The sequence below is a fragment of the Silurus aristotelis genome (assembly GCF_946808225.1).
Source record: "Silurus aristotelis genome assembly, chromosome: 15".
Taxonomy (NCBI): Eukaryota; Metazoa; Chordata; class Actinopteri; order Siluriformes; family Siluridae; genus Silurus; species Silurus aristotelis.
This window is the reverse complement of record NC_139588.1, coordinates 202922-218798: the sequence shown is the minus strand read 5'-3', so window position 1 is coordinate 218798 and position 15877 is coordinate 202922. Positions and strand designations below refer to the sequence as shown.

The 15877-nt window shown below is 45.0% G+C and overlaps 4 protein-coding genes and 3 pseudogenes across 7 annotated transcripts; all 7 read right to left on the bottom strand.

Moving 5' to 3' along the window:
* Positions 1-687: 687 nt before the first annotated feature.
* On the bottom strand, positions 688-1129 carry LOC310738227 (histone H2B pseudogene; annotated as a pseudogene). The gene has a single exon. The product of its transcript is annotated as a histone H2B pseudogene (transcript).
* Positions 1130-1654: 525 nt separating this feature from the next.
* Positions 1655-1991, bottom strand: LOC310738252 (histone H4). The gene has a single exon (XM_083563237.1). It carries the CDS (start codon positions 1971-1973, stop codon positions 1662-1664), a length of 312 nt encoding a protein of 103 aa, XP_083419363.1. The 5' UTR covers positions 1974-1991; the 3' UTR covers positions 1655-1661.
* Positions 1992-8273: 6282 nt separating this feature from the next.
* Positions 8274-8746, bottom strand: LOC310738191 (histone H3.2). The gene has a single exon (XM_083563195.1). It carries the CDS (start codon positions 8726-8728, stop codon positions 8318-8320), a length of 411 nt encoding a protein of 136 aa, XP_083419321.1. The 5' UTR covers positions 8729-8746; the 3' UTR covers positions 8274-8317.
* Positions 8747-9242: 496 nt separating this feature from the next.
* On the bottom strand, positions 9243-9643 carry LOC310738213 (histone H2A; the record flags this gene model as incomplete). The annotated part of the gene is made up of 1 exon (XM_083563216.1): positions 9243-9643. The coding sequence occupies exon 1, from the start codon at positions 9627-9629 to the stop codon at positions 9243-9245; it is 387 nt and encodes a 128-aa protein (XP_083419342.1). The 5' UTR covers positions 9630-9643.
* A 485-nt stretch (positions 9644-10128) lies between these two features.
* Positions 10129-10755, bottom strand: LOC310738148 (histone H1 pseudogene; annotated as a pseudogene). Its single transcript has one exon. The product of its transcript is annotated as a histone H1 pseudogene (transcript).
* Positions 10756-14197: 3442 nt separating this feature from the next.
* LOC310738036 (histone H2A) lies at positions 14198-14598 on the bottom strand (the record flags this gene model as incomplete). Its single annotated transcript, XM_083562833.1, has 1 exon — positions 14198-14598. Exon 1 carries the CDS (start codon positions 14582-14584, stop codon positions 14198-14200), a length of 387 nt encoding a protein of 128 aa, XP_083418959.1. The 5' UTR covers positions 14585-14598.
* Positions 14599-15083: 485 nt separating this feature from the next.
* Positions 15084-15710, bottom strand: LOC310738152 (histone H1 pseudogene; annotated as a pseudogene). Its single transcript has one exon. The product of its transcript is annotated as a histone H1 pseudogene (transcript).
* Positions 15711-15877: the final 167 nt, after the last annotated feature.

Genomic DNA, 15877 nt, shown 5'->3' with positions numbered 1-15877 from the left:
TCATGTATATTAGGTAGTGCTGCTAGGGCGCTAATGGGAAACACTGTTGTGCTGCCATTGCACTAGTTTAAAAGATGTTGTGCAAATATGGTTCTAATTTAAATCATTGTTGTGCTGCTATGGCCCTGGTGTGAAACACTGTTCTGCAACTATAGCTCTAATGCTAATTACAGTGCTGTTATGACTATAATTCAGATTATGTTGCACTGCTATATAGCCCTGATGTGAAACACCGTTAGCATTAGAGCTATAGGAGAACAGTGTATCCCACCAGGGCCCTAGTAACACAACATTATTTGAATTGGAGTCATAGTAGCACAACAGTTAGCAGAACAATGGTGTGCTACTATGACTCCAATTCAAATAATGCTGTGCTGCTATGGTTCTAATTCAAATTATGTTGTGCTGCTAGGGCCCTGATGGGAAACACGGTTGTGTGACTATGGCCCTAATTCAAAAGATGATGTGCAAATATAGCTCAAAATTAAATTATGTTGTGCTGTTCTGCAAATATAGCTCTAATGCTAATTATGCAATGCTGCCATGACTATAATTTAAATGATGCTGTACTGCTGTATCTCTAATGCTAAGGTTTGTTTACTTACCTCGTTATACAAAAGGTCATAGTCAGCGGGCGGGGAGAATTGCTGCCCCCGTAAAGAAGACCGCTCTTTGTATGAAAAAATGGGTGGCTCTTAAAAGAGCCGTTGGTTTTTATCTTAAAGACGGCGATAACACGCTTTACTTTGAGCTGGTGTACTTGGTGACGGCCTTTGTGCCCTCGGACACGGCATGCTTTGCAAGTTCACCGGGAAGCAACAGGCGCACGGCGGTCTGGATTTCCCTGGAAGTGATGGTGGACCGCTTGTTGTAGTGAGCGAGACGAGAAGACTCACCGGCGATGCGCTCGAAAATGTCGTTTACGAAGGAATTCATGATGCCCATAGCCTTAGAAGAGATGCCGGTATCAGGGTGCACCTGCTTCAGAACCTTGTACACGTAGATAGCGTAGCTCTCCTTCCTTGACTTTCTGCGCTTCTTGCCTCCTTTGCCGGCCGTCTTCGTGACAGCCTTCTTGGAGCCCTTCTTGGGCGCGGTCTTTGCTGGATCAGTAGGCATAATGCTGCTTCTCGAGGAAACTGCGAGAGAATGAAAAAGGGCCGCCTCGCCGCCTCTCTATTTACAGACCTGCATTGTAATTACGTACAAGGGAAAGGAGTCGTATTATTGGTCACAAATCCAAACCTCATCATACAAGTCTCCGCCCTCGTCCCATCCTCTCCCGTTCCCTCTCCCCCGCCCCTGAGCTACGCTTTGTTTCCCTGCCCGCCGTTTTGTGCGCGCACACGCACAGACAAATATGAAGTATATATATATATATATATATATATATATATATATATAAAAATATAAAAAGAGCGAGACTTTGAGACAAAACTGTAGTGCTTGTGCAACATTTTACCTTATTAGAATATATCTATAATTATTCCAAATTACATTAGTCACATACACTTGAGAAAATAGTTCTTTCCTCCCCTTCTCCGCCACACACACACACACACACACACACACACACAATAAAAGAAACAATAGCTCATTTTGTAATATTTGGGTGGCTCTTAAAAGAGCCGTTGTGTTCACGTTATTTGGTAGGTAAGCGTTTAACCGCCGAAGCCGTAAAGAGTGCGTCCCTGGCGTTTCAGGGCATACACCACATCCATAGCGGTGACGGTCTTTCTCTTCGCATGCTCGGTGTATGTGACTGCATCGCGGATGACGTTCTCCAAGAACACCTTCAGTACACCACGAGTCTCCTCGTAGATCAGACCGGATATACGTTTAACACCACCACGGCGAGCCAGACGGCGGATAGCCGGCTTAGTGATACCCTGGATGTTATCGCGCAGAACCTTACGATGGCGTTTAGCGCCTCCTTTACCGAGTCCCTTGCCACCCTTTCCTCTTCCAGACATGGTGCTGCTCTCACAAAGTCAAGCTGCTCAATAAAGAAGCCCCGCGCAATGCCCGCCTATTTATTCTCTCTCCACAGGACCTAGTTGAGAACAGGCGAGGGGGCGGACCTAAAACTAACGATCACACAAAACAATGTCTTCAAAGCGAAACGCCACAGCCGTTAACATGCTAGAGTCTTGTACTTCCTCAGGCTTTTTGTCCACACAAACATAGTGATATAGAAATAGTAATAGTCATGTAGTGGAATTGATTTAATTTGGTTTTTGCTCACAGCATGGTACACTCAATGCAGTTCAACACACAAATATTTAAATTGAGAATTATAATTAGAAAAACTGTTTTGACTCAGTTGCAATTTTTATTCCAGTAGTAGTATAAATCAAATTGCAGTTCTTGTTGCATTAAGTAGGCTTATATCATCATGAGGAATGCAAAATATTGCACACACTATGCTTTCAGTTACTTACACACTGTGCCACTACTGACCAGAAAGGTGTAAACCTGATGGGGGACAAAATATTGAGCTACTGTACATATGCAATTAAAAGGTTTTCGCATATCCCAACTCATCTGGACGCTGGGGTCAGAGCGCAGGGTCAGCCATGGTACAGCGCCCCTGGAGCTGATAGGGCTAAGTGCCGTAAAAAAGAGTGCGTCCCTGGCGTTTCAGGGCATACACCACATCCATAGCGGTGACGGTCTTTCTCTTCGCATGCTCGGTGTATGTGACTGCATCGCGGATGACGTTCTGCAAGAACACCTTCAGTACACCACGAGTCTCCTCGTAGATCAGACCGGATATATGTTTATACGGTGGTGTTAAACGCCTTGCTCAAGGGCTCAACCAGTGCCTTGCTCAAGGGCTCAACAGTGGTAGCTTGGCAGTGCTGGGGCTTGAACCGCTGACCTTGTGATCAGTAACCCAGAGCCTTAACCACTGGACTACCACTGCCCTGCTTACACCCCTACCAGTAGTAGTAGTAGTAGCGTTAATCTTGTACTATACTTTTCAACACACAAGAAATATAGCATGACTATTGTAGGAATGGCCCATGATTATTATTAATATTAACAAGCATTATTCTCATTTCTATTAATGTGGTACTTTTGCATTAGCAGTAGTAGCAATAGTAGTAGTCGTATTAGTAGTAGAAGTAGTAGTAGTAGTAGTAGTAGTAGTCAGTTATCCATAAATCTCTCACATAGACCAGGAGATTATGGTAATATTTGCATCAAGCATCAGAATGAGTGAGCATTGTGTGTACCTACATGGGCTGTAGAACATTGAGTAAATATATGTATATTATTTATCCAATTCAATAGGACGAAGTTTCAGAGACAGATGATGCTTCAGATACACAGTCACTTCTACAGCACAAATATTTTGATGGCACCTTAAAAAAGGGAGAAATGTTCCTTTATTGAGAAAACATATATGCAGATGCAAATACGGGTGCAGGAACAGGAACTCACAAATCATTCGTGAACATCATTCCACCACAGCAGGAGCTGACAAGCTGAGCAAACCCAGTGCGCAATCTGCACTAGTGTCCAGAAGTATATGGACAGGGCCACACACTTTGTCTGGGAGTGGGTGCATCTTTTACCTATGCTGCAAAATATGCAGTAAGGTCTCTATGTATTTGGACAGTGTCACGCTGACTTGTACAGACTGTCAATCAAACTATTATTCTAGAACTTAGCGCATCACAACACATTTTTCTTGGTAACTGCTCCACTGTCACAAAGAGTGTGTATGCTCACTGAGTGCTCACCTGAATAGGAAATGCAGTGTATGCTATATATCTCTGTTTATATTTCCTAATAACGTACCATGTAGTGTAGACAGGCATCATTTGATAAAGTGAACAATTCCTTTGACTTGACTTCGGTAATCAACAAAAGGTAGAGAGGAATGTGCACTTTCTAGATTTGGTCACACAATAGCAGTCAAGACCGATGCAGAACTACACACCATGCTGCATTAAGCAATCATTATTATTATTTATGGTATTCATCAAACCCTATTCTTAACTCATTCCTCAACTTACTAAGAATAATTATTAGGATCATGGTTGTTAGTAGTAGTAGTAGATGTAGTAGAAGAATTGGGTCTGAGATGAGATCAGAACAAACAAACATACACGAATAACACTTGAAGAAAAAAAAAAAAAGACCAAAAACACTTCATACTAGTGTTTAAGGGTATACAGGGATATTTCTAATAAAGGCAGAGTTCGGTGGACGTTGTAGAGCTTGACTGCCATCGTGTGGCAATGTTTACATGTTGCAGAAAAATGTAGATTAAAGAAATTGATGCTCACATCATTTTGTGTGATTATTGTGTATGGAACAGCCATTTACTCTAAGGTTTCGCATTAAAAGTTTGAGATGAGATCAGAAAAAACAAACACACAAACAAACAAACAACATTCACAAATGAAACCTTAAAAAATTAGTCCAAAAACATTTCATACTAGTGTTTAAGGGTATACAGGGTTTCTTCCTGAAGTGAACTGTGAGTCCCTTTTTGTCTCGCTTCGTGTTTATCTAATAGGCCAGTAGAACACGTCATATATATCAAATTGCACTAGTGCCCATAACTATAGTCACAAGTTCCTAGATCATTTGAATATTTGTGTGTGTGCGTGTGTTTGTTTGTTTGTTTTTTATTTCTTGCTCTTCCCAAATCTCTTCTTTTGTCCAATGTTGCACAATATCCTGGAAAGTGTCGGTATATTTGTACTGTGTTACAATGTGAAGAGAGAAACAGAGTGAGAGTCAATAATGTCACATTAGATTAACATATGTCTCCCACTCTCTCTCTCTCTCTCTCTCTCTCTCTCTCTCTCTCTCTCTCTCTCTCTCTCTCTCTCTCTCTCTCTCTCTCTCATTTCAGCAGGTTGTTTGTTGAATTTAGCTGAGCTTATACTACAGTTAGCCCTGTCAACAGCTTGGCATCAGCACACATCTCTGTAACTGGACCCTGGACTTGCTTGAACACCTTCACCTCCTCCAGTCCCACACTCAGGGATGCGTATTGTACCCTTACTTATATTCACTTTTCCACTAATGAGTGCTTACCTGCCTAGGCCTTAGAAAGCATCATCAAGTTTGCTGATGACACCACGAATGGTAGGCCTGATCAGAGGTAAAGATGAGACGGCTTTCAGGGAGGAGATCCAGCGCCTAGTAATTCACACCAACAGAGATGTTGTGGAGTGTGAATTCAGCCTCAAGTTACTTCAAGTCCTTATCTTCGAGGATCTCACCTGGTCACTGAACTCTTCTCTCTACTTCGCACACCCATGACTTTAGTACCACTCATATTACATCACTTCAATACCAGAAACTTTTTAAATGCGTTTCTTGCACATCCTTTCTGAACTGCTGCTATATTGCTCCTTTGCAGAACACTTTTTCTTTTTCTTTACATTTTTGCTACTCTTCAATTTTGTTCAATTTGTCTTGTCACAACAGGTTCACTGGCGGAGCTATTATGTGTTTTATGGATTGTCCTGCACTGACTTGTGTTGTTTTGCACTGTCTTGTGTTGTCTTTGCACTGTTTGCACCAGGTTGCACACATGCACTTTATGTGGCAAGGACACTTACCAGCCCTGTGTGTTCTGTTTCTGGAATTGTTGTTTAATGTAGCATCAGGGCTGGGATGCGAAGGGTCCGTTGTCTCATTTCACTGTGTACTGCGTCAGCTATATATGGTTGAAATGACAATAAAAGCTTCTTGACTTGACCTCTTGACTTGTCTCAACAACGCCTGTGATTGCTGAGGACACTTTAAAAGTCCTGTCTGTGCTACAGGATACTGGAGAACTTCTACAGCTGTACCATTTCTGTGTGGTACAGCAACTGCACTGCTTCAGGCCCTATAAAATAAAATGGAAAATGAAAATCTCCCAATGAATCATTGGCACTCAGCTCCTCATCTTGGAGAACATTCACAAGAAACACTGTCTGGAAAGGTTAAGTCAAGTCAAGTCAAGTTTATTTGTATAGCGCTTTTCACAACAGACATTGTCTCAAAGCAGCTTTACAGAAAACAACAGTGAAGGTGAATGGTGTGCGTTTGTCCCTGATGAGCAAGCCGTGGCGACAGTGGCAAGGAAAAACTCCCTTAGATGATATGAGGAAGAAACCTTGAGAGGAACCAGACTCAAAGGGGAACCCATCCTCATATGGGTGACATCAAGAGTTTGATCATAAATCTTTCAACAATACAGAACAATTTGTGATCATCATAGATCCAGCATCAGCTTCTCCATGCCAGGGCCTTTAAACACTCGGCATCTACTTCTCCATGATCATCCATAGGTCCATAATCTTCACGAGGTGGGACGTGACTGGAGCTGGCCAAACCTCAGGATGCCTCGGGATGGGGAGAGAGAGAGAAGCAGTGGAGAGGAATTAGCGTAGCTGCTGTTCATGATATTAACAGCACAAATTGATAATGTGCATGTAATCATATATTCTGGAGCACAAGGTTATGATGTGATGTGTGTGATGTGTGTGATGTGTAGGCTTTGCTAAAAATATATGTTTTTAATCTACACTTAAACTGGGAGAGTGTATCTGAACCCCGAACACTGTCAGGAAGACTATTCCAGAGTTTAGGAGCTAAATGTGAAAATGCTCTACCACCTTTAGTGGACTTTGCTATTCTAGGAACTACTAGAAGCCCAGAGTTTTGAGATCTCAGGGAGCGTGGCGGATTGTAGCGTGTTAAAAGACTGGATAGATACATGGGGGCCAAACCATTTAGTGCTTTATAAGTGAGTAGCAGTAGTTTGTAGTCTATTCGAAACTTAACAGGAAGCCAATGTAGGGACGATAAGATTGGGGTTATATGATCATATTTTCTTGACCTAGTAAGAACTCTTGCTGCGGCATTCTGAACTAACTGAAGCTTGTTTATTAATGACGCAGGACATCCACCTAGTAATGCATTACAATAGTCTATTCTAGAGGTCATAAACGCATGGACGAGCTTCTCTGCATCAGATATAGATAACATATTTCTTAGCTTGGAAATATTTCTAAGGTGAAAGAAGGCTGTTTTTGTAACTTGATTGATGTGATTTTTAAAAGATAAGTTGCTGTCTAAAATAACTCCCAGGTCTTTTACCGTTGAACTAGTAGTTACAGAACAAAGGGCGCAGCAGTTGTCAGTGCAGAGCTCACAAGATCATCAAGGACCCTTCACATCCCAGTCACAAACTGTTTAACCTCCATCCATCAAGATCCAGATACAGAAACATACGCACCAGAACCAGCAGGATCAGGGACAGCTTTATTTCCATCCACCATCACCACACTGAACTCTACACTACACCGTTAGATCACTGTATAAGCACTGTATATGTAAATGTTACATATTGTTTTTGTATACTCCGCATTCTCTACACATATTGTGCCTCACTTCCATCTGCACTACTATTATATTTGTGTATCTGTATATACCTTACTGTACATCCTGCCACATTCATGTATATACAGATATATATTTCTATCTATCTAAGGAACCTCTGAGCAGATGCTAAATGCATTCTCTTAGCTCTGTACATGTATCTTGCACAATGACAATAAAGTCAACAATAAATCTAATCTAAAATATAATATAAAATTACACTAGTGTCCATGAGTACTTGGAGAGGGCCACTATTCATTCATTTCATTGTGTTGCTGTTGGTATTGCACATTTTCCCACACAAATACATATACACATATACGTGTGTGTGTGTGTGTGTGTGTGTGTGTGGTCAGGTTTGAACATATATGCACGACAACGTAAGAGAACATACATACAGTGCTTTAGATTCATGTTATGTAAAATTGTTCCTAACGCATAAAAACCATGTTTAAATGGTCAGAATCGTAGTCAGCATACTAAAGTTATATGTGAGAGAATTAATACTATGATGAATGCAATTTATTGTTTTGTTTGTTTTTTTGTCTCCCTTAGAATACAAACGATAACACGAGAATGGGAGGTGACACTTTGGCCACAAGATGGCAGTCACGCTCCGTGCAGAACAGCAAGCGACCTTCTGTTTGCATTTATTATTATTATTAATATTATTACTGTCGCCAAGTATTAAAATAATCTATAATAAAATACACAAAATGCTCAGCGACAGAGCCACAAAATCAGAGGTTTGCCGAAGCACTCCATTCTAATAACTAGTTTATATATATACATATACATATATAAATATATATATATAATCATCATTTGTTTAAAACAACCACGGTATAGACTTGCTCGTTTTACTGAGACAATGAGGTGGCTCTTAAAAGAGCCTTTGTGTATACTAGACAGTTATTGTTTAAGCGCGCTCTCCGCGAATACGGCGGGCCAGCTGAATGTCCTTGGGCATGATGGTCACTCTCTTGGCGTGGATGGCGCACAGGTTGGTGTCCTCGAACAGGCCGACCAAGTATGCCTCGCTCGCCTCCTGCAAAGCCATTACAGCGGAGCTCTGGAAACGCAAGTCAGTCTTGAAGTCTTGAGCAATTTCTCTCACCAGGCGCTGGAAGGGCAGCTTGCGGATGAGTAGCTCAGTAGACTTCTGATAGCGACGGATCTCTCTCAAAGCCACGGTGCCGGGCCTGTAACGGTGAGGCTTCTTCACGCCGCCGGTAGCCGGAGCGCTCTTGCGAGCAGCCTTGGTGGCGAGCTGCTTCCTGGGCGCCTTGCCACCAGTGGATTTACGGGCAGTCTGCTTAGTTCTTGCCATAGCGTTGAGCTGTGCACTTCGCGGAAGAAAAACTGAATAAAAAGCGCTAGCAAACGCTGGCTTTTTAAGCCTGAACGACGCCTCGCGTTCATTGGGCGTCTCGAAACCTCTCGTCTTGCATTGGATCGATCGCTATACGTCACTCGACGATTATTGGCTTAGACCTAGTCAGCGCCACAGTTTGAACACCCCACCCTCCCTCCCTCCCTCCATCCCTCTCTCGGCTCTCTCGCACAGCACTGTTTTCCTCTGTTCTATAGTTACACAAAGACGGCCGTCGCAATTTAGAAAAAATTAAAAATACTTCGTTATATTTATGCTTCTAAGTCACTAATGAGAATGGCATGATTATTAGACTATTTCAATGAGCTCTATTAAATGTGATTCTCTTGGGTGCAACTTTCTAGAATGAATACAATTATATACACAAAGTAACAAACTTGCACTTTTTGAGTCAAAGTGGGTGGCTCTTAAAAGAGCCTTTGGGTACTGACGAACACAGCATTGGACTGCTTTACTTGGTCTTGACAGCCTTCTCAGTCTTCTTAGGCAGAAGTACAGCCTGAATATTAGGCAGCACACCACCCTGAGCGATGGTCACTCCGCCGAGCAGTTTGTTCAGCTCCTCATCGTTACGCACGGCGAGTTGCAAGTGTCGGGGAATGATACGAGTCTTCTTGTTATCACGGGCAGCGTTACCAGCCAACTCCAGAATCTCAGCGGTCAGATACTCCAGCACAGCCGCCAGGTAAACGGGAGCGCCGGCACCGACGCGCTCAGCGTAGTTGCCTTTACGCAGAAGCCTGTGCACACGGCCTACAGGAAACTGCAGTCCTGCCCTGGATGAGCGAGTCTTGGCCTTGGCCCTGGCTTTGCCACCGGTTTTGCCTCTTCCACTCATTTTGCTGTAGATCAGATTTGCTCAAGGAACAAGTCGATAATAGTGAACGCTTCGCGCTGAAAACTCAGTGATATAGGCAACACAGCCACTCTCTCATTGGTTTAGAACACCATGTGATCAACATCCAATCACAAATGCACAAATGGTGACACTCATTCAGCCTTAGCCTAACAACCCCCCCCACACACACACACCTCCCCTCCCCTAATAGTCTCTGTGTGTGTGTGTGACAGGATTGAGCGCGCGCTCATGGGAGACACAGGTATCAGGAAACTACATTCATGTGAAATGTGTACAACGACACATATATCATATAATCATAAGCATCTTTATAACTACTACATAGTTTGCGTATTCATATGTCATAAATCCCTATCTTGTATTCGCTTTCACTTTCATCATGGGAGGATTCAAAATGTTGCTCTTTGGGGGAAAATATAGGTGGCTCTTAAAAGAGCCGTTTAGTTAAGGTAGACATGAAATAAACAAACAAACATGTTTACTTCTTCTTGGGCGCTGTCTTTTTCGCCTTTGCAGCCTTGGGCTTCGCCGCTTTGGGCTTCACGGTCTTTGCTTTCTTGGGGCTCTTGGCTGCTTTTTTAGGAGTCGCCGGCTTTTTCGCTTTCTTCGGGCTCTTGGTGGCTTTTTTAGCAGCCGCTGCGGGCTTCTTTGCCTTCTTCGGGGACTTCTTGGCGGCGGCAACAGGTTTCTTGGCCGCCACCTTCTTGGGCTTCTTCGCCCCGGCGGGTTTCTTCGCCTTAACAGCGACGGGCTTCTTCGCCTTAGTTGCGGTCTTCTTTCCGGGCTTCGTGGCTTCGGTCTGCTTCTTGTTTAGCTTGAAAGAGCCAGACGCGCCGGTCCCTTTGGTCTGTAGAAGAGTTCCCTTCAACACGAGACCCTTGACAGCGAGCTTGACGCGGGAGTTGTTCTTCTCCACGTCGTATCCGCCGGCGGCCAAGGCTTTCTTCAGGGCGGCGAGCGACACACCGCTCCTCTCCTTGGACGAGGAAACCGCTTTGACGATGAGCTCGCCGACGCTGGGGCCGGCTTTCTTGGCCCTCGACGCTGCTTTCTTTTTCGGCGCTTTAGCCGGCGCGGCGGCGAGCGCGGGAGCAACTTCTGCCATCTCTCTAGTATCTGTAGTATCTCAGTGCGAGTCAGACTCTGTATACGCTGTGTAACACACAGAAACCTCCCGCCCCTCTGCTGGTGGGCCGGTCTTAAAACCGAGCATGAGAACGTTGTAGACTCAACCGGGCAGCCGCCGCTTCCGCGACACGCTCGCGAGTGTGTTTTCTCGCAGCGTTTCTCGTCTTAAATAAGACGCCGAAGACAAGATCCCGCGCGAATATGCACACATTTCGCGCGTACGGGCTTGCGAGTGTTCCCCGAGGCCCATCATGGCCGAATAGAGAGCAGTGGTCGCTCGCGTTTTGCACGGAAGTGCACCGCGCGCCTGGCGCTCGAGCCGGCGCTCGACGCATTTTGTGCAGAGTGCAGTGTAAAAAGGGGTGAGTTACATCCATGTCGGCGGAACAGCGTGTGTTTCACATGAACGGCGAGCCTTGTCAATGTGTCTGACGCATTGGCAGTGTGTGAATGCTGTGCGTAGTATTGGGAACGCTGGCTCTTGTGGGCTGTGTGAAGCACGTGTTAGTGTATGGAGCAGGTGTGCAAACTCCCCGTGTGCCTCCCGCAGCCGGACTCCCTATGTCTTTGTCATCGTCTGGTCTTCGCCACTAGGCCTGGCATGCCTCGTGCACGCCCCGTGCTCTAGTAGTCCCAGGCCGACAGGTGTGCCTCGTTGCCCGCTTAACCCTAATTCCAATCAGGTCAGGCTGCGCTAACCTTAACTCGAACAGTGCCAACCCTAACCCTAACTCCATGTCATTCAGGCTGCGCTAACCCTAATTCGAACAGTGCTAACTCTAACCCTAACCCAAATTCCATGTCATTCAGGCTGCGCCAACCCTAACCCAAATTCCATGTCATTCAGCCTGCGCTAACCCTAATTCGAACAGTGCCAAACCTAACCCTAACTCCATGTCATTCAGGCTGCGCTAACCCTAATTCGAACAGTGCTAACTCTAACCCTAACCCAAATTCCATGTCATTCAGCCTGCGCTAACCCTAATTCGAACAGTGCCAACCCTAACCCTAACTCCATGTCATTTAGGCTGCGCTAACCCTAATTCGAACAGTGCTAACTCTAACCCTAACCCAAATTCCATGTCATTCAGCCTGCGCTAACCCTAATTCGAACAGTGCCAACCCTAACCCTAATTCCATGTCACTCAGGCTGCTTTAACCCTAATTCGAACAGCACTAACCCTTACCCTGTTCCATTCAGGCCGCGCTAACCCTCAATTCATTCATTCATTCATTTTCTCCCGCTTATCCGTAATTCGGGTCGCGGGGGCAGCAGTCTAAGCAGACCCCCGCCTTCGACTGCTGCCCAATCCTCACAGCACCGTCCTTACGGTCCCTCCTGCAGGTGGTGAGCCCACGGGAAGTAACCCTCAATTGAAAAGTGGTAATCCTAACCCTAACGCTGAATACCTTTGTGCTGCACTAAGCCAAACTCAAATGAAGTTGTGCTGCTATGGCCTTAATGTGAAACACTGTTGTACTACTACAGCTCTAAAGCTAACTATGTAGTCTTACTATGACTCTAATTCAAAAGATGTTGTGCTACTATGGCAGTAATAGAAATTATGTCGTGCGGCCATGGCCCAAATTCAAATTATGTTGTTTTACTATAGCCCTAATTCAGATTCCGTTGTGCTACTATGCCTCTGTAAAGAAGTATGTTGTGCTGCTATGGCTCTGATGTGGATCAATGTTCTTCAACTATAGCTCTAATGATAATTCAGTTGCGCTACTTTGATTCTAATTCAAATTATTTTGGCCAACTATGGCTCTAGGTCAAATGATGACGTGCTACTGTAGTTCCAATTTAAAATATGTTGTGCTGCTAGGGCCTTGATGTCAAACACTGTTGTGCTACAGTAGATCTAATGCTAATTATGTAGTGCTGATGTGACTCTAATTAAAATTATGTTAGCCAACTATGACTCTAATTCAAATTATGTTGTGCTACTATGGCTCTAATTCAAATTATGGCGTGCTGCTATGGCCCTAGTGGGAAACACTGTTCCGCTACTGTGGCCCAAATTCAATTCATGCTGTGCTGTCCTGGCCCTGATGTAAAACACTGATGTGCCACTGTAGCTCTAATGCTAATTATGTAACACTGATATGACTCCAATACAAATCATGTGGGCCAACTATGGCTCTAAGTTAATATATGTTGTGCCTCTAGGGCCCTAATATGAAACACTGTACTGCTACTATAGCTCTAATGCTAACTGTGATTCACATCACGGACCTACCAGCACAACATAGGTAGCATTATAGCCATAGTAGCAGGACAATGTTGTGCTACTATGACTTTAATTCAAATTCGGTTGTGCTGCTAGGGCCCTGATGTGAAACACTGTGCTGCCACTACAGCTCTAGTGCTGATTATGTTGTGCTACTATGACTCTAATCCAAATGATGCTCTGCTACTATGGCTCTAATTCAAATCATGTTGTGCTGTTATGGCCCTAGTGGGAAACACTGTTCCGCTACTTTGGCCCAAATTCAATTCATGCTGTGCTGTCCTGGCCCTGATGTTAAACACTGATGTGCCACTGTAGCTCTAATGCTAACTATGTAATGCTGATATGACTCCAATACAAATCATGTGGGCCAACTATGGGTTGGCCCTAGTAGCACAACACAATTTGAATTAAAGTCATAGTAGCACAACATTGTTCTACTACTGTAGCTCAAATGCTAACTATGTTGTGCTACTATGGCTCTAATACAAATTATGTTATGCTGCTAGGGCCCTGATGTTAAACACTGTACTGCTACTATAGCTCTAATGCTAATTATGTAGTGCTGCTATAACTATAATTCAACTTATGTTGGTCAACTATGACTCTAATTCAAATTACGTTGTGCTACCATGGCTCTAATTTGAAATATGTTGTGCCTCTAGGACCCCGAAGTAAAACAATGTGCTGCTACTATAGCCCTAATGCTAATTGTGTAGTGCTGCTATGACTCTAAGTCAATTTATGTGGGCCAACTATGGCTCTGAGTCAAATTATGTTGGCCAACTATGGCTCTAATTTAAATTTTGTTTTGCTGCTATGGCCCTAGAGGGAAACACTGTTCCGCTACTGTGGCCCAATTTCAAATAATGTTGTGCTCTCCTGGCCCTGATGTAAAACACTGTTGTGCTACTGTAGCTCTAATGCTAAATATGTAGTGCTGATATGACTCTAATTCAATGTACAGTGTGCTACTATGCCTCTCTTTCAAATTATGGTGTGCTGCGAGGGACCCTAGCCCTGATGTGGCTACGGGGCTACAGGGCCCTGGTGTGAAACATCAGAATGAACTTTCTAGAATGAATACAATTATATACACAAAGTAACAAACTTGCACTTTTTGAGTCAAAGTGGGTGGCTCTTAAAAGAGCCTTTGGGTACTGACGAACACAGCATTGGACTGCTTTACTTGGTCTTGACAGCCTTCTCAGTCTTCTTAGGCAGAAGTACAGCCTGAATATTAGGCAGCACACCACCCTGAGCGATGGTCACTCCGCCGAGCAGTTTGTTCAGCTCCTCATCGTTACGCACGGCGAGTTGCAAGTGTCGGGGAATGATACGAGTCTTCTTGTTATCACGGGCAGCGTTACCAGCCAACTCCAGAATCTCAGCGGTCAGATACTCCAGCACAGCCGCCAGGTAAACGGGAGCGCCGGCACCGACGCGCTCAGCGTAGTTGCCTTTACGCAGAAGCCTGTGCACACGGCCTACAGGAAACTGCAGTCCTGCCCTGGATGAGCGAGTCTTGGCCTTGGCCCTGGCTTTGCCACCGGTTTTGCCTCTTCCACTCATTTTGCTGTAGATCAGATTTGCTCAAGGAACAAGTCGATAATAGTGAACGCTTCGCGCTGAAAACTCAGTGATATAGGCAACACAGCCACTCTCTCATTGGTTTAGAACACCATGTGATCAACATCCAATCACAAATGCACAAATGGTGACACTCATTCAGCCTTAGCCTAACAACCCCCCCCACACACACACACCTCCCCTCCCCTAATAGTCTCTGTGTGTGTGTGTGACAGGATTGAGCGCGCGCTCATGGGAGACACAGGTATCAGGAAACTACATTCATGTGAAATGTGTACAACGACACATATATCATATAATCATAAGCATCTTTATAACTACTACATAGTTTGCGTATTCATATGTCATAAATCCCTATCTTGTATTCGCTTTCACTTTCATCATGGGAGGATTCAAAATGTTGCTCTTTGGGGGAAAATATAGGTGGCTCTTAAAAGAGCCGTTTAGTTAAGGTAGACATGAAATAAACAAACAAACATGTTTACTTCTTCTTGGGCGCTGTCTTTTTCGCCTTTGCAGCCTTGGGCTTCGCCGCTTTGGGCTTCACGGTCTTTGCTTTCTTGGGGCTCTTGGCTGCTTTTTTAGGAGTCGCCGGCTTTTTCGCTTTCTTCGGGCTCTTGGTGGCTTTTTTAGCAGCCGCTGCGGGCTTCTTTGCCTTCTTCGGGGACTTCTTGGCGGCGGCAACAGGTTTCTTGGCCGCCACCTTCTTGGGCTTCTTCGCCCCGGCGGGTTTCTTCGCCTTAACAGCGACGGGCTTCTTCGCCTTAGTTGCGGTCTTCTTTCCGGGCTTCGTGGCTTCGGTCTGCTTCTTGTTTAGCTTGAAAGAGCCAGACGCGCCGGTCCCTTTGGTCTGTAGAAGAGTTCCCTTCAACACGAGACCCTTGACAGCGAGCTTGACGCGGGAGTTGTTCTTCTCCACGTCGTATCCGCCGGCGGCCAAGGCTTTCTTCAGGGCGGCGAGCGACACACCGCTCCTCTCCTTGGACGAGGAAACCGCTTTGACGATGAGCTCGCCGACGCTGGGGCCGGCTTTCTTGGCCCTCGACGCTGCTTTCTTTTTCGGCGCTTTAGCCGGCGCGGCGGCGAGCGCGGGAGCAACTTCTGCCATCTCTCTAGTATCTGTAGTATCTCAGTGCGAGTCAGACTCTGTATACGCTGTGTAACACACAGAAACCTCCCGCCCCTCTGCTGGTGGGCCGGTCTTAAAACCGAGCATGAGAACGTTGTAGACTCAACCGGGCAGCCGCCGCTTCCGCGACACGCTCGCGAGTGTGT

Bases quoted from the DNA above. Each gene is read 5' to 3' on its own strand.
- LOC310738191 (XM_083563195.1), bottom strand. From the start codon at position 8,728: ATGGCAAGAACTAAGCAGACTGCCCGTAAATCCACTGGTGGCAAGGCG.
- LOC310738252 (XM_083563237.1), bottom strand. From the start codon at position 1,973: ATGTCTGGAAGAGGAAAGGGTGGCAAGGGACTCGGTAAAGGAGGCGCT.